This window comes from Arvicola amphibius, chromosome 5 (assembly GCF_903992535.2).
Source record: "Arvicola amphibius chromosome 5, mArvAmp1.2, whole genome shotgun sequence".
In the NCBI taxonomy this organism is placed as follows: Eukaryota; Metazoa; Chordata; class Mammalia; order Rodentia; family Cricetidae; genus Arvicola; species Arvicola amphibius.
Genome location: NC_052051.1, coordinates 156,536,757 through 156,559,757, shown reverse-complemented (window position 1 = coordinate 156,559,757; position 23,001 = coordinate 156,536,757). Strand labels below are relative to the sequence as shown.

At 40.6% G+C, this 23,001-nt stretch overlaps 1 protein-coding gene across 3 annotated transcripts in view; it reads left to right on the top strand.

Annotated features, from left to right (window-relative positions):
- The window catches only part of Znf407 (zinc finger protein 407), a 366,869-nt gene that overhangs the window by 135,210 nt on the left and 208,658 nt on the right, over positions 1-23,001 (top strand). For all 3 annotated transcript variants that reach the window (XM_038330534.1, XM_038330536.1, XM_038330535.1), the window contains exon 4: positions 7,334-7,408. In XM_038330534.1, coding sequence (XP_038186462.1) covers positions 7,334-7,408 — 75 coding nt within the window. The remainder of the gene's footprint in view (positions 1-7,333; positions 7,409-23,001) is intronic.

Here is a 23,001-nt window from a genome sequence, read left to right as displayed (position 1 = left end):
ACTTAAGGTTATTTTCAAAATTTTTATACCTGTGATATATGATATAAAATTCTTTTTGCAAAGTAAAAAAGAAAAATCATGCATTTTAAAGTGGTATATGAAAAATGTATAGTGGTGCAACCCTGACAGATGGGCCATGTGAGGAGAGCTTGGTTATGGAGTTTATGTAGTGGGTATTGGAAACGGTGTAAGGGTAAGGGGATTATGAAGGGATTATATATACTGAGAGAGAGAGAGAGAGAGAGAGAGAGAGAGAGAGAGAGAGAGAGAGAGAGAGAGAGAGAGAGAGAGAGAGAGGCAGTGGTTGTCCCTTCAGAAGAGGGAAGGGCAGAGGGGAAGTGGAGAGGAAGGAGATGGAGAGAAGGCGCAAGATCAGCTTGCATTGACAGGAATTGGGGGGAGATTGGTGGTGGGCAGAGCTTGTCTCTTAAAGGGACAGGACACCCAGGTGATAGGGAAACCCAGCAGAATGATAACAGTATGTATTCCCAAAGTCAAATAACATCATGGTAAATATTTTTTAATATTTTGAATTTATGTGAGAAAATGGATAATGATGAGTGTCTTTATTTGATGCGTTGTTCATACTTTTTTTTTGACCATTTGGGGTTTATTTTGGGAAAAGTTGGTCTGTTTCATGTTATATATTGTGAATATATTTAATGATGAAAATTAAGTTGCTCAGTTTGCCCTAATTTTGTACACCCAATTGGTTGATTTTTATTGAGCAGTACTGTTAGTCAGGGGAAATCTCTCAGATTCTAAATTATCATGAGAATTAGTATATCCTTAACCTTGTTCTTACATAATTTTTAATTTTGCTTCTGGGTTATAGTCACATTTTCTCTATAAATGCATTTCACAGCTTGGCTTTTGTTTATTCATGTTCATTCCAGTCCAGACTGGAATGTGCATTCTGTGTGGAGCCATCATTGTTCTTGTGCGTCCTTCTCTTCCGTCGCATCTCTTTGAATCTAGGGTCAGTATGTGTTAATTTGTTCCTTGTTTTTCCTATGGCAGAGTCTTATAATTGTTATTCAGTGGTCACTGTTTAGCAGGTCTTGTGCAAAGTAACTTCCCCCATCTTAGTTATATAGGGTCAGTGTAATTGTCTGAACACTGTAAATTAGGCGTAGAGGATTAGTATGATTATGAAACGTTTTCAGGCTGACCTGTGTGGTAAACAGTAGAGCTGGGGTCTGACCTGTCACCAAAGAGCTTTTGATTGCAGTTCTCTAGCCCCTTAAATGAGTGAGCCAAGTCCCATAGGTTTCATACTTTCACATTCTTGGGGCTTTACCCCAGCGTTGCTGAGGTGTGAAAACTGTCTTTTGCAGCTTCTCCTGGTAGTGTCTGATCTCCACATAGGTAGTCTACAGCTTCTCCTGGTAGTGTCTGATCTCCACATAGGTAGTCTACAGCTTCTCCTGGTAGTGTCTGATCTCCACATAGGTAGTCTACAGCTTCTCCTGGTAGTGTCTGATCTCCACATCGGTAGTCTAGGAGCCTGAGGCTTTGGGGGCTCACCACCCCCCACAAGTGCCTGCCTACCCCTTTATCCTGCAGAGAAAGGCCCACCTATAGCAGCAGTTGTAGCCAAGACGAAGCCTTCCAAGTCTCCCCAGCTTAACATATCCCAGCAGCAGCACAGTTGCAGGACTGTACACAAAGAGCGGATTTTCTAAGTAATGCTTCGTAAGTGTGGTGATTTTGCACACTCGCTCTGTGTGCTATGACAGTGCTATTGGACTGTGAGTGTTCAGCAGCACATGCATGACACTGAGTGAGGAGGAAGCTTTACTCTTCACATAGGTGCTGTGGGGCAGCATTCTTTTCTCCCTGTTGTTTCTTCGTTTTGAGATGCTTTGTTTTTGTTCCTCTGGCCTTTTAGGGGCCCGTGGTGTGAGTAGAAGTGATGTGTGCATTCTTCTTTAGGTAAGTGATTTTCACATCAAATGTTGTTCGAGGTGGGCTTATTGGTGAATTCCTAGAGCTGTCACGTATGAACTGCACTTCATTTCAGCTTCTGTGCACGCTTTAACTCCAAAATGCACACATTCCGCTTGACCATGAGTTCAATTCTTTATCTGACCACCTGTCTCTCTAGTTGAAGCCAAATCCTCTACTAGATTTTGTTGAGGACTATGCTAGCGCCAGGATTTAGACCTAGCACTCCTAGTCCTTCTCTCATGATGTCAGTTCTTAGAGAGTTTCTCCTCTATCACAGCCCTCCTATGAAATCCTTTCTTTGCGAGAATGCACATAGCATCCTCAGCTTTACCTGTACTAAATGGCAGAGCCAGAGTTGGCCTACTGTCTTTGTGCAGGCCTTCCCCAAGCCACCATGCTTAGATTTGTAATTCTTACTTAAATTGCCAACATTACTCTGGTTGGAATGATAGAAGTAGTTTACGGTAACCAGAAGAAGGTCCATAGGTGTTTCAGCTGTAAGCACTTTTTTATATTTATTCATTAGCCTTTGCCTTTTATTCACCGGACCTATTACCTTTTTGGTGACCTTTTTATTTGTAGAGATTAAAAATAAATTATTTGATTGTTGGATCACAGGGTTTTTTTTTTTTTTTTTTTCTGAGTGAGACTTGTCCTCTGCCCACCTGTTTGGGAGTTGTGGGATACCTGTAGGTGAGGGCCGATGTCTCACTGGGATCATCAGGGCGGTGATGCGAGTGTCAGGGTGCTTGCTGCCCTTAGTGTATGTCAGATGCTGTCTTTGAATTCACGAGGGCAATTGCTTCGTAATGAGTCTTTTTCTCAAGTGTGGCTTACAGTAACTTCTCCCCTAGAAATATCCTTCTCCTTTGGAAGGCCTTGCTCTCTTTGGACTTGGGAATCTATGCACAGTTGAATCTAGTTATTACTTATATATGAGAAATTTGTGGAATCTCACAACAGTAGAAGAATTGGTGTTAAGGTGGGCAGCCCCCAGGAGGACGCGCTGTTAGTGTCTGCCTGCAGCAGAGAACACGTGGCTCCCGGCTCCAGGTGTGCTCTGTCTTTTGGTATGTGCACTTCAGCACAGGCCTTACAAGTTAGTAAGTTAGGGAGATGAACAATTAAAACCGCATTTTAGCTGCTTCTCATATCTTTCTGTGCTCACGATGCTGCATTTACTTTGATAAAGCAGATGGCCGTCCATAGCAGTGAATGGCGAGCATGGTAAACTGTTGAAGCCCGAAGCACTGAGAGAGAGATGCTTTCATCATCTACAGTCTAGGAAAACTGCCTTGCAGGGAAAGTTAAAATACGGTTTAGCTTTTGAAAACTGGAGTGTAAATGTTAGGACTCTACTTGTTGTACTCTTGACACCAAAACACAGTTTAAGTGATGTGATTTCATGCATTTACAGAGTCTTGTCTTAATCCCACCAACCCAAATCATCATGGCCAAATTAATTAAAGCAAGCTTTTTTATTCCTGTACACAGACTATGTCCCTTTAAGGTAAGGTTCAAGAGGTCAGCATTAGATGTGAGCACATGTCATTTTGTCTTTCTGGGTCTGGGTTACCTCATCCAGATGATGCTTTTTCTCGTCCTGTCCATCTGCCTGCAGATTTCATGAGGGCATTGTTTTTTACTGCTGGGTGGTACTCCATTGTGTAAATGTACCACATTTTTCTTATCCATTCTTCGGTTAAAAGGACATGTAGGTTGCTTCCAGGTTCTGGCTGTTATGAATAAATCTGTTATGAACATAGTTGGGAAGGGTCCTTTATGACTGCTTATCCTTTGGATAGATGCCCAAAGTGGTACACGCCAGTAGGAGGCAGGGGGAATCACAAGTTTGAGGTCAGCCTGGGCTAATCATACTTTTCAAATAACTTTTTACATTTCTCTGTCTGTCTGTCTGTCTGTCTGTCTGTCTGTCTGTCTGTCTGCCTGCCTGCCTGCCTGTCTGTCTGTCTGTCTGTCTGTCTGTCTCTGTGTGTGTGTGTGTGTGTGAGTGTGTGGTGTGTGTGTGTGTGTGTGTGTGTGTGTGTGTGTGTGTGCATGTGTTGGCACGTGCTTGCCACAGCCTGCTTATCAAGGTCAGAGGACAATTTATGGTAACTGGTTCTCTTTTCTACCATATAGGTTCTTGGCAACAATCTCTGTTACTCCTGAGCCATCTTGCTAGCCCCTGCCTCAAATTTTTTAAAAAAGAAATTACTTTTTTTCAGATGGTCAGGGTCTTATCAGGCAGACAGCTTAGATAAGGACCTTTCTATCATTATGGGGTTCATTAGCAGCGGAGGCAGACTTTGGTCTGATATGTCTCTCCTATTCTTGTGGGCTGCCTTAGTGCTGATGACCCCAATTGATCTCTTTTTCTGAGCTTCATTCCTTTCTTTCATTCATCTGTCTTCATTCAGCTTTCTTTTGTGACCTGTCTACCAGAACCCACACCCAGTGCCATCCGTCTGTGATCGCCACTGTCTATAGATAGAGACGTTCCCGCTGTCCTCTTCACGGCTGTCCTTACCTGTGCCTCTTCCAGAGACGGTTACATGTCACCTCCAGGCCTGGTGTCTGTGGGAAGACAGACAGAGAGATTGAGCACACTGCTGTTAAAACAGAAGCCAGATAACTCACCTGTTTCGATGCCCACAGCGCTTTTACCTACAGAATAAAAGCCCAGGTCTTTATGGTCTACACCGCATGACTCCGGCCTGCAGGGTCTGCTCTCACCCCTCTCCCCATCCTGGCCTCCATGCCACTTTATGCTAGTGTAGCCTTGGGCCTCCTCCATATTGTTAGGCAAGTCCCAGCCCATCAGATGTCTGTGGTGTCTCTTCTCTGAGTGGAACCATCACCCCTGCTCATTAAGTGGTAGGGATCTTCATCCTCTCTAAGTTCCCTCTTTGTATTTTCTTCTCCCACTGACCATTACATAAACTGCTTTCTCTTTTCCCTTGTTGCCCGCCTTCTTTACCTGAACTTACATTTCCTGGAGCAAGGACTTCTATTTGTTCACATGTTAACAGAGCTAGCTGCTTAGATCGCCTCTGCTGTGCCCAGTACTGGTTCTGTGATGAATGTGTGAATGGAGAGAGAGCATGCATGCATGACTAGCAGTGCCAATGAAGGAGTAATATCATAGGCTTTGTGCTAATTTCCCTATTCTTCTGTTGTGGGTATAAGATGAAGCTTCCGTGAAGGCCATGCTGTCACTTTGGTTTTCTGTTTTGTGCAGAACTCACCCAATACCTGGCACATACAACTGACAGTTAACATGTTGACATAGCGCTTCAAAGCCCAGAACATGGATGTTGCTTAGCAAGGCATTTCAGCTGGGGCTCTTTTGGAGGGACATTTTTGTTTCTGGTTGTATCTGCGAATTGTCCAAAATCAGTAGTCTGTTTATGCTGTGGACGGATGATAGGCAATGTTCACACATTTTTTTACAAACTCATAATTATATTGAAACTATTGCACTGCTCATATTTTAAATAGCCAGATACAAGGATTGTCATGTAAGTTACACTGGATGAGCAAATATTTTGCAGTTGTACGTAAGCTCATATTCTAGTCTGCATACATTTTTCATTTTCTCTAGTAGTGACAAATCTTCTGAGCTTCTAACAGTACAATCCCTTTGCAGATTTAGAGCATGTGTCATGTAAGAGTTCCTTCCTGTGAGGTTGTTTTCCTATGCAATGGAAACATTTTGGTTTGGATTTTTTTTAAGACTTTAGCATTCTAATTAATAAATGCTTCTCTATTAGGAAAACTGCACTGTGGCTTCTGAGTTCAGATCTCTTACACTGTCCTTGGTCATGTAAATAAGCTGGGCTGTGCAGCTTTGGGTTTTTAACCTTTGCTCTCTGCTATTAGCTTTATGTTTTTTTAATTATTGGAAAATGGAGGACACTAGGAAAGTTATGACTTAAATGGACTGTTGTTATTACTGTATTCTTTTTCGAGAAATGAAAAATGTTATTTATTCTTTCCAAATCAAGCAGAAACAAATATAGAACATCTTATGCTGTTGCTGTTTGGCTCACCACTTAATATTATCACAGTTTGATTCTTTAAATGTGATTATTATCTTTCCATTATGATGATTGATGAGATGCCCAAGCTATTCGTCCTTACAAACATCCATCGTCGTAGTTGTTATTGCCTACATATGAAACAGAATGGGTGGTGGTGTCAGCGTGTGCACGTTTATTTGAATAACGAAGTCAAGATCATCTAAAATGCAAATATATTACTTTCTTCCTTAACTTCTCTACTATTATATGAAAATAAACATATATACATATATATGTATATTATTTTCAAAAAGTAGATTTTGTGATTCTAGAGACTCTTGATTTTGGGGGGAATCTCCTCTGAGAGGCTGCAGTACTCTGCATTCTTCACAGTGCCCGTTTGTGCAAACATGTCCAGATGAATCCAGTGTTTAATGTTAAGAGTCTTACAACATGTCAATTTGATTTGTAGCCTTTTATATCATAGAATGCTAATTAAAATCATATTTTTGCATGTGTCATGCCTTTCATGTACATATGCAAATTGATTCAGTTGCCTTTTAGCTATTAGTAATTAACTTTATGAAGGACAGCTGTAATACATAATTAACAAAAATGTTTGCGAGCCCTTTACACTCGAAGTCACAACAGTAAATTCTCCCCCTCCCTCCACTTTGGTCTGATGCTTCAGAATGAACCGGTGCTGTGTGGAAGGAGGGTGTTGGGGCTGGAGAGCACTCTCTCCATTCCATACAGGTGCTGATTAGCCTATCTCTTCCTAAATTAAGATAGTGAGTCCGGAGCTACTCTTGTTTACCCCACTTACATTGATATTTTCTTGGCACAAAAGCACATTGGTGTTTTTGCATGTGCATGCTGTAGACATAATAAACATTTATGTCATTTTAAAAATCTTTATTCCAATTACAACCGTGTTTTTAAAGAAGCCTTATATAACATACTCGTTTTCTCTTTTATAATCCTTTAAATATTTAATAATATGACATTTTTCTCAAGCCCACTGTAAGACTGAAGTGTGAGATTGACTGGGGTCCTGAACATTACACATGCTACCTTTCATTCTCTTTCTTGCCAGCTGACAGTGGAGGCAGTGCCTAAAGAACCACAGCCGTTCCCTTGATCTTGGACACCGCTGGTTTCCCAAACCAGAAAAGGAGCTTAGCGATTTAGGTGCAGCTATATCTTTAACAAAGAGGCACGCTTGTCCAAGAGCTACTCTATGAGTGTGCCTATGGTGTGCTAATGTATGCCCATACCATAATCATTCTTAAATGCTCTCTACAGATTTCAGTATAATTGTCAAGATATAATTCTATAATTCGTTTTCATTTATTTTTTAGGGTTGCTTTTGTAATGAAGAAGCACCTAAATACTCACCTACTAGGCAAACATGGAGTTGGCACCCCAAAAGAAAGGTAATTTTCATTACTTTGTATTTTGTATGTAATAAGTACAGTTATCTTGTCTACTTTTAGTTTCGTTTAATGAAATAACTTCTCAGATTTGTATCAGTGGTTCATCTTGAATTTGTAACTTTCTTCTTGAATGCCATTTATTGTGTCAACTTTTCAGAAAAATGCAGTGACATATGGAAGTTTTAAAAACCAAGTCATGAAATACTTGAGAGGTACATTGATATAAACAAAATTATAGAATTGGAAGAATTGACCCTGTTAAACACCTTCATGTATGCTAAAGCAAATGTTTAAAACTAATTACTGCTGTCGGGGTGGGATAAATAAATGTTGTCTTTACTATATTTTTATTTGGGGGTCTTAAAATGACATTTTTGAGTTCTTACTCTAGAACTAAACACAATGCTGATGTTAAAAATGAAATATCCTATTTCATTCTCTGGATAATACTACAGTTGCCAGGTCATGAAAAACAACACTACAATTATTGTGCCCTCAACTCCTTGGTGGTGTATCGGAATTAGGTCACCATGCAGGCCTAATCATTGTAGCTGATATCTACCAGTGTTGGCTGCCAGGTGAGCATCCCTACTCTGACAGCTTCCAGGCTTTGGAAGTGTACTCACTCAACACTCCTAGAAACACCCCCAGCCTTCTGAACTGCAGGCTGGGTCTTCAGCTTCCCTTTAAACACCATGAAAATACTCCAGATTCTATACTCTCCGGAGTGTCAATCACAACACGTTGACAGCTCTGAAGTCATTTACAAAATAATGCTAATCCCCCTACCTTTCAACAATATCTAACATGTCTAATGGCCCTTTCCAAATTAAAATGTTTTCAATTTCCTTAGCATTAGAGTGTGGTTAGAGACTATGGATACACTCAAATACTGCCATATTGTGTCTGCCTCCTTTTTACCTGAGCTTCAGTTTCTCATACTTTTCATTGTAATAGTCAACTTACTTCTGGCTGAAACATACCCAGTTAGCAGATGTATCACAGGCAGATTATTCTTGAAATGTAGAAAATTGTATACTTTCAGAGAATAATTTGGGATTTGCCACAAGTATATTTCATACTAGTATATTTGTTTTTTAAAATTATTCACTTTACTTCATTTGTATTAGTATTTTGCCTTGATGTATGTCTGTGAGGATGTCAGATGTTGGTGTTAGAGACTGTTATTAGCTGCCATGTGGGTGCTGGAATTGAACCCAAGTCCTCTGCTAGAGCAGTTAGTGTCCTTAACCGCTGAGCCATCTTTACAGCCCCCCCATACTTAGTATTTGTTCCTTTTGTTTTCACATGAGTTTTCCCAGTCATTCTATAATCTTGCACAGTACATTATGATTCTTATAGGAATCAGAAAGATAGAAAAGAATTTGTGTTATTTTTTCTCCCTCAGATCAAAATCACATGTATAATTAATCTTTATATACATATTATTTATCATGCCAACACCTTCAATGAGAAGATACCATGAGTTTGAAATTCTTGGATTTATGTTTGATTTTTCTATTTAGCTTTCCTACGTTTTGTAGGCGTTTCCTGTTTCCTTAACGCAGCAGTATAAATTAAGCTAGAGAGATGTGGTTGTTTGAGTGAGAATGGCCCCCATAGGCTCAGATATTCGAATACTTGGTTCCCAGTTGGTGGAACTGTTTGGGAAGGATTAGGAGGCAGGATCTTGTTGTGTGTCACTTTGAGGTTTCAAAAGCAGCTCCCTTCCCCGTTAGTGGCTGGCCCCCACCCCACACTTTCTACTTACTTGCTGGTGTGTGTGTGTGTGTGTGTGTGTGTGTGTGTGTGTCTTCAGCTATTCCAGTGCCATGCCTGCTTGCTGCCTTGCTCCCAGTCCCTATGGTCGTGTATGCACCTCTTGAATTTAACCCTGAATAACCTCTTTCCTCTATGCTTTGCCTCAGCCTGCTGTCTTATTACTGCAATAAAACAGTGACTTAGCCTCTCAGTGCTAGGACAAAATGCCTGAGATAACCAGCCTATAGTAGGAAACTTGGCTCTGGCTGCTTGTATCCTATAGATGTTTTTAGCTGTTCATTTCGTTCCATTACTTTTGGTCTGTGCCTCATACGGGGTTGTGCACAAGTTGGAGTACCCTTTTTATTTAATGTAACCTAGAGTGGGAAGGAGATTCAGAAAGGGACTAGATTCCTGCCAGTCGACCAGGCTGCTTACAGCTTCCACCACCTCTCAGTGTTGTCTTAGGTTGGTTACCAAGATTTAAACCTATTGCCCACTGGGATGATGGCAGCTTCCTCTGCTGACAGAGCTCATGTGGCTTCCTCTCCCAAGATGCATGGCTTCGCTTTTGCAGCCATTATGCCAGCCTTGTCCAGTAGTGTGAAAATGCTGTAGATGTCTGAACAGCCGGCTGCTTTTAAGGGCAATATTCATCTAAACCAGCTGTTTTTCTTCCTGCTAAAGTTATTTAATTTAGATGTGTTTGTGATATTGTCTTTTCCCCCCTAGCATTGTTGTCTGTAACCATAAATCAGAATTCTTGGAATTAGTTTTAAATATTATTTTTCAATGTGCATCTGTGATTGGAGGAGACCATGATTAACAAAGGTAATGTAGTACAAGGCTCCTCTCTTTTGTTTCTGTTGATTTAAGCATCACAGAACGGTGAGTTTGTTGTACCTTCAGTTTGGGAATAATGTTTGTTAAGTTAAAGATTTTTCTCACCCATTTAAAACATTGTTGCTTTGGCTATAATTTTGCAAGCTTGCTATATTTCAGTATTTCCAGGACAGTATAATCAGTTTATTTTTTATGTTTGAAATTTGATTCTACTCTCTAATGCATTGCATATTACGGAAAAATGTAATAGAAATTAGCCAAATAGGCTGTGACAATTAAATTAATACTGCATTTTGTGTGTAAGTATTTAGGCCTTTTACTCTGATTGATATGTGAAAAAATATTTTATTAAAAACAAATCCACATACTTGGACTATAAAGTTTGATGAACTAATGAATTTTGTCAATATAACTAATTTTTGAAGAAAAAACCCCATTCACGTTTGCCTTTTAGATATTCTGAATATAGCTTTCTTAAAATCCAATATTTGAACCTAAATTTGCATTAATGCACCTTATGGTAATATAACATAGTATTTGGGAGACATTTTACACTTAAATATAATCAACTGAATATTACCACATTTAGCTCATATTTTTAAATAATAAATCCCAATTATTTTTCAAGTCCATTCTAAAGTAATCCCTGTTTTAAATGAGTATTAATCTCTGTCATACAAGTGAACGAAAATGCCTTAAAATGCTTTGATTTTGTTCATAGTAATCTCGAAGAGAGCTTCTTTACAAGTATAAAATAAGTGCAGCCAGGACTAGTATGTTTCCTGTAAATGTCAGGTCTATGCAGTACAGTGCTTAAAATCAGCAGGCTTTGAACAGTGGGGCAGATAAGAGAGGTATGTTTTGTCTAGGAGTCCTATCTGTTTCTTTGATTTTTTATGCCTTTGCGTGTGTGTGTGTGTGTGTGTGTGTATGTGTGTGTGTTAGATACTATCAAGAAATATCCTTGCAGCCGGGCGGTGGTGGCGCACGCCTTTAATCCCAGCACTCGGGAGGCAGAGGCAGGCGGATCTCTGTGAGTTCGAGACCAGCCTGGTCTACAAGAGCTAGTTCCAGGACAGGCTCTAAAGCCACAGAGAAACCCTGTCTCGAAAAACCAAAAAAAAAAAAAAAAAAAAAAAAAAGAAATATCCTTGCTGGTAGAACCTTTTCAAAATACTTATGGCACCACTTTGATATTAAAGGATTTTAAATTATATAATATATAATAAACCATAAGGGTTAAATGATTTTGTGGACAGAGAAAATTCCTTTGCAATATAATATTGATTATCTAGACCACAATCTATGCCTGTTTTAGGGAAACCATGTTTGGAAGATGTCAGCACAGCAGTGTGTTGTTTCTACTCTGGGTGGAAGGCATTTCTTTGGATTCCTGCAGGCAAATGTACCTTGATAGTGTTGGCCTCTCTTTCATTGGACATTTGAGATTTGGGGCTAGCTGTCATTTGTAAAATGTTAGGACCCACTGGGTGTAATTAAGGTTATTTGCATGTACATGGATAGGCGCTATTTGCTACATCATGGGCAACTTATCAGTAGGTATGAGTCCTTCCTGCAGCAGCCATTACCCCTGAAGGCAATACCTCAGGGAGAGAGGGGCCTCATGGACCCCCTCCTCCATTCATGCAGTAATGTTGATGGGTACCATTTTGCACAAGTTCAGTGAAGGTAAACTATTTGTCTCAGTTAGGGTTTCTATTGTGACAGGCACCATGACCATAGCAACTGTCATAAATGGAAAACAATTGGGTGGCTTACAGTTTTAGAGGTTTAGTTCGTTTTCATCTTGGTGTGACCATGGTAGTGTGCAGGCAGACGTGGTGCAAGCAACAGGAAGTAGTCTGTCTCACTGTGTGTACGTGAGCATAGGAGACCAGAGCCCACTCGACAGTGGGGCCTCATGGAGGCCACACCTCCTGTTAGTGCCATTCCCTTTGGGGCCCTTTTTCTTTCAAACCACCCTGCTATTAGTGTTGTTGTTCAAGACAGGGTGTCTCTGTGTAGTCCTGGCTGTACTGGGACTCACTCTGTAGACCAGGCTGACCTTGAACTCAGATCCTGCCTTCCCCAAGAAGCCAAGGACGCCTGGCTTTTTTGTTGTTGATTTTCATGTATTAGACTCTCCCGAGTAGGGAGCCTCACCTGAGTAGTCTCATGATCGCCTTAACTGATGTGGGAAAGCCCATTCCAGTTATAGGCAGCACTTTCAGGCAGCAGACCATTTGAAAGGGGTATTTCAGAAGGAGGTTTTTCTTGATTGGCCTTAGGTCTTGCTGCTCAGCTAATGAGCTCTTTTTCCTTGCTGCTCCTGACTCCTTCTCTGATAGTAGAACCAGCCTTTCCAAGCTTTATTGTGGAATAGGGACTAACAGCTGCCCAGTAATATTCAGGGCTTCAGAACTAGGTTGCTGGTGTGTGTCTTTTGTTCCACCTCCACCACCCCTGCAGAGAGACAGCTTTTCTAGAACTATTCAGACTCCCAAGAAACCCAGCCTCAAGGACAGAGTACTGGTTTTTAAGCAGTCAGGTGTGATTTTTAAAGATTTTGTGTGGGGGATTTTTTGTTTTTCTGTTTGTTTTTATTTTTTATTTTTTTATTTTTATATGTGTCTGTTCCCTCACCACCTTTTCATAAAAGTTTGTGTTTGGGGTGTGAGTATGACATTATGGAGTGTTTGAGGTATAGATATGACATTGTAGTCTCTGGGGTGTGTCTGTGACCCTGCGGAGAGTCTCTGGAGTAACTCCTGTCAGTGTTAAAAATACTTACAGAAGCCGGGTGGTGGTGGCGCACGCCTTTAATCCCAGCACTCAGAGGCAGGCGGATCTCTGTGAGTTCAAGGCCAGCCTGGTCTATAAGAGCTAGTTCCAGGCCAGGCTCAAAAAAAAAAAAAAAAAAAAATACTTACAGAAGACATCTCTGTTGTGGCAAAGTGGAAGACAACATGTCTGCTCTCCCAGTCTGGCTTAATGGAACAAGTAAGGCACTTGCCACGTTTTAGTGACTTGATGCAGCTTCGCCTGTTTCCAGGTTCCCTTCTTCCATCTTTACATGTCCTCATCTGTGGGTAGTTAGGACGAAATAATAGCCCCTGATGGTCTGACCCAGTAGTGTTATGAAAAAGGAGGTTTTAGTTGAAAGGAAACCTTGTAACATGAGGGCCTGCTTGTTGGGGTTTTTGTCCTGCCCTGTTCCCACAGCCCTTAGTCCCAAAGAAAATCATACAGAGGGCTACATAAGGTTTAAATGATTGATCCATTAGCTCAGGCTTCGTATTAGCTCTTACAACTTAAATTAGCCATTATTCTAGTATATGTTAACCACATGGCTCATTACCTTTTTCAGCAGGGCAGGTCACATCCTGCTTCTTTGGGGAAGAATGGGCTTCCTCCTTCCCAGATTTTTCCTGTTTTCATTGACCCGCCTCTACTTCCTGCCTGGTTGTCCCACTTATACCTCCTACTTGGCTACTTGGCCAATCAGCGTTTATTTAAAACATAATTGACAAAATATAGAATTATCCCACACCAAAACCTAGTGAATCATTTTTCAGTAGAATGATGAATGCCATAGCATTCATCCGAAGCAAATGTTGTTCTTAATGAAAGATTGGCTTCTGCATTTTGATGGGGTCAGTCAGAAGTTTATTTAGGCACATGTGGATAGAGACACACAAACTCACCCTGTCAAAGTTTGGGATTGTATTGGTCATGCCGACAGTCTGTTTGTCTTGGATGTACTACTGCAGTGGGCGCCTTCCTGGTGTCTGCTGTGTAAGTTTCCTCGGTGAAAGCTAGCACAAGTGTCAGTGGCACACCATGTCCAAATTCCACGTCTCCAGGGTCTTAGCATAGAGTTCAAGGTTGGCGTCAGCTGGACACATCCTGCCCCCACATTGTGTGCTGGAACCACACATGCCACCATGCTGGGTTTTGCACTATTCATTTCTTAAAGTTTTTTTTAAATCTTTTTCTTTATAATTATTTTTGTTTTTGTTATTATTGCTAAAAGCAGGTTTCTTTCACTACACTGTTTTTTCCCTTTGTCCTATAGGTTAGTTTTTACATTATAATTATTATGATAATGACTTAAATTTAAGGAAGTTTCAAAAAATAACATGAAATCAACTTTGTTGTTAATTCAGTATTTGGTCTGCTATTGATTAGAATATTATATCTTGCCTGCAAGACTCGGGAAGGTGATTTCTCTTTGGTCTCTATTCGAGAAGATGTTGTGCTTTCCTGTGATGATTTGTCGTTTTACTTGGGTACTAGCTAATCATGGATGTAATTGCGTTTTCCTCTTTGTGTTACTGCTGGAAAGCTTAGGTCCTAAACTGAGACCCATCTCAAGCACGTGCGAAGGACTTCAGGGAGTGTCATGTATTTACTGCTGTTATTTCCAGTCTCATTTTTTCTTCTCATGAGGAAGTCCCATTTATGTGAATGATATATTTTAACAAGCTCACATAAATCAAAGCCCCCATAACTCAGAAGTATTGCAATAGGAACTTGTAAAGTTAAGTCAATACTTTCCTGCAAGTTCATGTATCTTTAGTCCCTTGGTTTTATGTCTCTCTCTTGAGTACTGTACATCCCTATTAGGTACTTTTAGAAAATGTTTTTTTCATATCAAATGAGAACTGTTTGCGTACTTTAAGTTACAGCTTCCCTCCTGTAGTTCAGAATGTTCTCTTGTGCTGGAGACTTGCTCCTGCAGTGTCTGTGCAGCTGGTCAGTGCTTACCAGCTACCAGCGGTATTGCTTCTCCTTTATCTCAGTCACTTGGTCAGTGACTCTCGCTCTTTATTATATACTGGTTATGATACACAAATAATTGGGTGTTTCTGAGAAGGATGGAGGCACTCTTTGTCCCAGAAACGAAAAGTTACTCAAAGTCAGTAGCTATTGGGTTCTTGTCTTAAGAATTTAAAAAAAATTCATTGACTGCATCAGGGTGAATTTAGAGAGAAGTTAGAGATGCTCATAAGTGGAAGACCAAGAGAGAGAGGCAGGAGAGAGGCATCGCTGCATAGCAAGAAGGGGTCCAGTGATACAGGGTTTGTCCAGATGCTAGTCTGGAGATTTTTCACAGCCTTACTGCAGAAGCTAGGCTGGGGGATGGGGCAGAGATGGGCTGGGTCAGCCAGTGGCAGCGACCCACCCAGTACCCAGGAGCCTCCTCTTAGCTTCAGTCACTTTCCCATGATGGCTTTCAGGCAGGATGCTCATTTAGTAGAAGATACAGATGCAGGACTGTCTCCTTGCTGTACTTGTCTGTTCCCCTTCCTGTTCCCATCAGTCCTACTGGGAATAGAACATTCTTGCTGCTTTAAAAGAATGTTTGTGGTCCTAGTCATAAGACTTTGTTAGTCTTTTGTGACATCTAAAAGATGACAGCCTCTTCTCTGTCCCCATATGCCTTGTTTTGGACTTGATAGGCAGAAGATGAGAACAGAGAGACAATATACAAGGAAAGAGGAGGCTCTGCTGCAGTGAAGTGGTGTGCTAGTCCAGGGAATTGTGGGCAGGGCCCTTGAGGACCGCCCTTGTGTGTGTGTGTGTGGGGGGGGGCTGCCTTGTAAATGACCTTAGCCTTGTAGCAGTTTAAGGGGAGTGCATTGAGAGCCTAGGATGCCACGGTTCAGTGTTTTCTTGGTTTAGAGAGCCCGGGCTGCCCAGGGACAGTGGGGAAGACTTAGAGGGGGAGTAAAGGATGGTGCCTTAGTAAATGCTTAGCAAGGAAAGGGTTCCAACCCGGTGGACGAGGGTTTGGAATAAGAGAGTTGGTTGGATTCTGGCAAAGAGGACCTTGACTGCTGCTGTGTCCTGAACTTTCCCAGCTGAGCTGTAACTGACAGCGCTGAGTCTGGCCTTAAGGAAAGACTTTTGGATGGTGGCTTGGCACTACGTGCGAACATCTCTGTTGAACCCCATCCTTGTCCTGGGCTGTTGCATGGTCATTCCGTTTTATGTGACTCTCATCATGATGCAGATTCCATTTGAGAGCCTTATCATTCATTGGTAATATTTGTCAAACATTCCTTCTTTTCTCTCTGTGGCTCTGTTCTCTGTGTTCTCTAAGATGCCCCCCTGACATTCCACAGCTACTGGCTGTCACTTTTATCATGTGTGGAGATCATGGCCCATCTTGTTAAGTCTCCTGTTTATTCCTTCTTTAGCTGATCTTTCTCATCACCTCACGGAACACTAGAGAATGAAGTGTGTTTGTGTGTGTGTGTGTTTATGCATATGTTTGTTTATGTTTAATTTTTTCATCTGTCTCTCCCCCCAAAGAAACCCAAAATTGTAATACTGCAGTGATAATTGTTACTCTATACTCCTTTATTGATTTTTCCAGCCATTGTTTAATCGGACAGAATGATGGAGATGTTTTCCCGGGATTCTGGAGACTAGCAGTGCCGCTAATGTGAGAGCGTAAGGAGGATCGGCTGGTCTACAAGAGCTAGTTCCAGGACAGGCTCCAAAGCTACAGAGAAACCCTGTCTCGAAAAACCAAAAAAAAAAAAAAAAAAAAAAAAAAAAAAGAATGTTTTCTACCAGCTGGCATCTCAATTTTTTTGCCATTCATTTCTCTAATTTCACTTAACTTCCTTAGCATGCTGGCTTATACATCTGGACCTGGTAAAATAGGCCTGCAACTCCTTTCTTTGACTCCCATCCACTGCCAGGACTCAGGAGAACCAAGGCCTGTATGTTTACTGCAGCCTTCCCTTATGCCTACCCACCAACTAGGGAATCCTTTCATTATGCAGCTGCTTCTGGGAGAGCTTCTTTACACTCAGGATTACTTGGTAGTGTACTAAAAATGTCCTAAGCAATGTTTTTCCCAAGACATTTCCAGGAAACACAACTTTTCAAAGTAATTTTTATGAACTTGTATCAAGCAATTTGACCATCTGTTTAAACCAATGAAAAACTTTATTTCCTTAATCTGAAGTGCTGTGATGGAAAACATGAAGTGTTTTCACGGTTATTTCTTAAGAACTCCCGTTCTTGTTACTAGATAAACGTGCATGGTCTGTTGTGAGCTTAGGTGCAGGGATTCTCTGCTTAGATAGAGTTTCTAGGAACATCAGATGCAGACTCTGACCGTGGTGTCGTCGTAACATTCCGCGAAGCAGCTCTTTCATTTCAGTGACCTTTTCTCCTGTTGGCAATATTATTTTCAGGTGTGTGACTTGTGTTTACGCTACATCTGTTTAACTTTGTGAAGCTGTATTATGGTGCCTGTCTAAAACATCTGATGGTCTGACAAAGAGCTGATGGCCAATTGCAAGCCAGGGGCAAGGATGGGCGGGGCTGTCAGGCAGAGAGTACAAATAGAAGGAAAATCAAAGAGAAGGAGGAGCAAGAGAATAAAGAGAGGAGGACATGGAGGGCCAGTCACCCAGCTACACCCAGCAAGCCAAGGAGAAAGAAGCAAAGAAAAGTATACAGAAATAGAAAAAGATAGAACCTCAGAGGCAAAAGGTAGTCGGGATAATTTAAGATAAGAAAACCTGGCAGGAAACAAGCCAAGCTACGGCCAGGCATTCATAAGTAAGAGCAAGTCTCCATGATTTCTTTGGGAGCTTGGTTGTGGCCCCTTAAAAAGCCAAAAGAGTAAGACTTTACACAACATACTCAATTCCAGGAGACTTGTAGCATTGCTTGGTAGTTATTAGACAGTAGAACCTACTCATTGCATTATACAAAATCAGTATTTATTAAGGTGAAAAGTCAAATATTGTTAATTTCAAATGAATTAACAAAGTTTACATAGAAATATTTCTCGTTTGATACAAGAGTCTAAAAAATCTGCTTTCCAGGAATGCATTTCCATATCCATTGCTATGGTTTAGCTGAATTGTGCTCGCTCGCACTTTCTCCCTCCCTCTGCCACTTTCTCTCCATTCCCTCCCCTCTCCCTTTCCCTTTCTCTCCGTGTGTGTGTGTGTGTGTGTGTGTGTGTGTGTGTGTGTGTGCACGCTCTGAGTGTGAACAGCATTATCTTAGGTACTGCATCAGGTACTGAACTCAGTATGGAGGGAAAGCTGTTTTGAAAACCACCTTCCATTGTTGTCCAGGGGTAATTGATGTGCCTAGTATATTACTTTCAAAACTCAGGTTCTGTATGGCTTTTCCTAGATTTCCTTTCTAAATATTCTTTTACTGCTTAGGAGGCTAGTGTGCTTCTTTCAGAATGACCCGCACGTTGGTTACAAGCGAGGTGATTCATTTTAAGACATGCCAATGTTTCCTACCCAAGGTACAGTTTTACTTGGTCTAAATTGTAATTTGCCAACGCTGCATGACAATTACCATGCACACTAGTATGTATGTACGTCAGCCTTGCTGTGCATTCTTCCCGTCCACTCTCCTCCCTTCCCCTCCCCCCTCCTTCCCTCTGCCCTTCTCCTAGTCCACTCCTCCTCTGTTTCTGTTCAAAAGGGGCAGGTCTCCCCCCATGGGAATCAATAAAGCATAATATATCAAGTTGAGGTAAAACTAAGGCATAGTATATAGGTATGACATTTTATAATTTTAAAAAATACTTGTATTTGAATATAATGATGAGGATGTTTGCATTTGCTAAGGTCTAAATATATGTTACTCTCTTCCTTTCAGGAAAATATGGTAAAACAGGTTATAGGAACTAGCAGGTTCAGTATAACTCATACAGAATGGTTTTAATTTAAAATAGATCAAGTTTTTCTGGGATTTTTGTTTGTTTGAGGCAGGGTTTCTCTTTGTGACTCTGGCTGTCCTAGAACTGAATCTATAGACTAGACTGACTTCAAACTCACAGAGATCCACCAGCTTCTACCTCCCTGAGTGCTGGGACTGAAGGTGTGCACCAGCACCACGAGGAGCAAGAGAATAAATTTATTTGTTTACAAATAAATTAAATTTTTATTAGTATTTATCATGTGCTGGGATTGAAGGCATGCGCCACCACCATGAGGAGCAAGAGAATAAAATTTATTTATTTACAAATTAATTGGATTTTTATTATCATGTATCATTCAGAGTAAAGTATTTCATTATAATATTTCCAAGTATGTACTTAATTTAATCATACTTTCTCCTGGTCCACTCATTATTGAATGATGTCCCATCTCCCAGTCCTTTTCTAAGTTCCTCTGGCACATCCCTAGCAGTCCTTTCCGTTTGTGTCTGTATAGAAACATGGATTAGCCTTTGTGGAGCTGGCGCATTTTACTGGCCATGATTCTCTCCAGTTCCACGCATTTTCCTCCACCATTGTTCCATTTTTGCGCGTGCTAATACGTAGTTGTGTGTGTGCACACCATTGTGTTCATCTGCATACGGCTTGCTGACCTCGGCTGCTTTCCTTATAGACCTAGGAGCTCTATTTTTAGAGCTTTTAAAATATTTTTACAAATTCTATTTTATGTGCATGAATGTGTGCCATGTCCCTGGTTCTTTGACGGCCAGAAGGTTGCATTGCATGTACTGGAGCTGATGCTACAGATGGTTGTGAACCTCCATAGGTTGATGGGAGTTGGACTTGGTCTCCATGCAAACACAAGTGCTGTAAACCTCTGAACCTTCTGTCCTGCTTCATATTTCTAGATTTCTTTTGAGGAGTCTCCATAATGATTTTCATAATGGCTGTGCTAAAGTACATTCCTACTTCAGTGAGTGTGGCACCAGCCCCAGCAGTATCTGCTTTCAAAATGACAGCTATTCATGTGGGGGAGGTGAAGTCTCAGTGAGTTTTCATCTGCCTCTAGGGTAAAGTGTGTAACTTTCTTTTTCATTTATTTTTGCCTGTTTGTACTTCTTCATTTGAAGTTTGAAACAACCCCAATTTATTGACTGAATTTCTTGCTAATTTCTTGTAGACTTTCTGGCATTTCAGGTTTTCTTTATATATATTTTTAAAATTGATTTTTATTGAGCTCTATATTTTTCTCTGCGCCCTTCCCTTCCTCTCCCTTCTCCTTTACCCTTCTCTCAAGGTCCCCATGCTCCCAATTTACTCAGGAGATCTTGTCTTTTTCTACTTCCCATGTATTTTAGATCCATGTATGTCTCTCTTAGAGTCTTTATTGTTGTCTAGGTTCTCTGGGATTGTGATTTGTAGGCTGGTTTTCTTTGCTTTATATTTAAAAACCACTTATGAGTGAGTACATATGATAATTGTCTTTTTGTATCTCGGTTACCTCACTCAAAATGATGTTTTCTAGCTCAATTCATTTGCCTGCAAATTTCAAGATGTCGTTATTTTTTTCTGCTGTGTAGTACTCCATTGTGTAAATGTATCACTTTTTCCTTATTCGGTTAAGGGGCATTTAAGTTATTTCCAGGTTCTGGCTATGACAAACAATGCTGCTATGAACATAGTTGAGCACATGTCCTTGTGGCACAATTGAGCAACCTTTGCATATATACCTAAAAGTGTTATTGCTGTGTCTTAAGGAAGGTTGTTTCCTAATTTTCTGAGAAATTGCCACACTGATATCCAAAGGGGCTGTACTACCTTGCACTTCCACCAGCAATGCAGAAGTGTTCCCTTTACCCCACAACCTCTCCAGCATAAGTTGTCATCAGTTTTTGATTTTGGCCATTCTTATAGGTGTAAGATGCAATCTCAGAGTTGCTTTGATTTGCATTTCTTTGATGATAAAGGACGTTGAGCATTTCTTTAAGTGTCTTTCAGCCATTTTAAATTCCTCTGTTGAGAGTTTTCTGTTTAGGTCTGTACTCCCTTTTTTTTTTTTTTTTAATTTGATGATTTATTTTTTTGATGACCAATTTCTTGAGTTCTTTGTATATTTTGGAGATCAGACTTCTGTCTGATGTGGGGTGGATGGTGATCTTTTCCCATTCTGTAGGCTGTTGTTTTGTCTTATTGACCGTGTCCTTTGCTTTACAGAAGCTTTTCAGTTTCGGGAGGTTCCATTTATTAATTGTTTCTCTCAGTGTCTCTGCTGCTGAGGTGATATTTAAGAAGTGTTCTCCTGTGCCAGTGCGTTCAAGTGTACTTCCCCGGTTCTCTTTTATGAGGTTCAGTGTGGTTGGCTTTATGTTGAGGTCTTTGATCCATTTGGAACTGCATTTTGTACATGGTGATAGATATAGATCTATTTTCATTCTTCTACATGTTGATATCCAGTTCTGCAAGGAGCATTTGTTAAATATGCTTTCTTTTTTTCCCATTTCATATCTTTTGCTTCTTTGTCAAAAATCAGGTGTTCGTAGGTATGTGGATTAATACCCTTGTTTTTGATTCGGTTCCATTGGTCCTCCTGTCTGTTTTTATGCCAGTACCAGCCTGTTTCCCATACTGTAGCTCTGTAGTAGAGTTTGAAGTAAGGGATTGTGATGCCTCCAGAAGTTCTTTTATTGTACAGGAATGTTTTGGCTATCCTGGTGTTTTTTGCTTTTCCATATGAAGTTGAGTACTGTTCTTTCAAGGTCTGTGAAGAATTTGCTTGGAATTGCATTGAATCTGTAAACTGCTTTTGGTAAGATTGCCATTTTTACTGTGTTAATTTTGCCTTCCCAAGAGCATGGGAGATCTTTCTATTTTCTGGTGTCTTCTTCAATTTTTTCTTCTAAGATTTAAAGTTCTTGTAAGTCTTCCACTTGTTTGGTTAGAGTTACTCTGAGATAATTTTATGCTATTTGTGACTATTGTGAAAGTTGATTTTTCTTTGATTTCTTTCTCAGCCCATTTAGTATCTGTGTACAGGAGGGTTACTGATTTTTTTTTTTTGACTTGATTTTGTAACCTGCTACATCACTGAAAGTGTTTATGAGTTGTAGAAGTTCTCTGGTAGAAATTTTGGGTGATTCTCGCTACCTTTGCTCAGTCAAGTTGTGTTCTGTAGGTGCCTTTCACAGATCTACGTTCATTGTTTCGCAAATGTTAGTGACAGATTGTTTTAATTTGCCCAGCCTAGCTTCTTGTATAGCTTTACTAGTAGGGAAATCTTTATATTTCTTAGATGTGCGGATAGCTACAGACTTGTCCTTTTAATAACTTAGTTTGAAAATTTTGGAAATTAAAAGTAGTGTATATATATTTTGTAGTATTTTTTTGTGTTTCTTTGTTTTCAAAATAAACAAAAACCAAAAATACACACTCACTCTGAATTCCATGAGCCCCGAGGTAAGGATTTGATGGAGACATCACATTTAGGACTTAGTGTTCTGAGGTCTCTCATTCTGCCTATTGTCCTGTGTGGGTCTTTGGATTTGCTATCATCTGCTACAGGAGGCCCTGATCTATGGGGACAACAGAACTTTGCTAGGAGTCAGTTTCCCTCTATGTTCCTTTAGCTCTGTGTCACCGTTATTCCCCAGAAGAGGCCGTGAGAATATAAGGGCCAGAGGGTATGGAGGGAGGACACCAAAGAAACAAGGCTTAAAACACGCCAGGCCGAATGGAGCATGCGAACTCAACGGGACTGGAAGCATGCGCCAGGTGCAATCCCTGCGCTTAGGGAAGTGGGCTAATGTGTCCATCCCTTGCTTAGAAGCTGTTGCCAGTTGATAACCACTTGAAAATGACAAATCAGTTTCTTGCAGCAAAGGCTCCCTGGTGATGGGAACCACTTTCAGTGGCAGGGCCTAGGTCCAGCAGTAGAAGGCCAGCACAGAGTGAGCTCAGCGGCATCCTGGGGTTCCTTGTTTCATGCTGTGTTATGACACCACCTCCCTTTGTATTTCTACCTGACAAGTCCTTTGTACATATATTGTGACTTCTGGTTTTATGTTTTCATAGGATTCTTGTGTGTCTCTGTGTTTATATGTCTTAGGAAAGGTTTGTCAGGCATGTTCAACCTATAGACAGAAGTGATTTATATTTTATATATATATGTATATATATGTTGAAGCTTTTTAGACAGAACTAATTTATACTTGTATACATTTTGTATGAACCTTTATAAATGTAATCTCTAGAATATGATGTAAACTTAATTTATTATTTA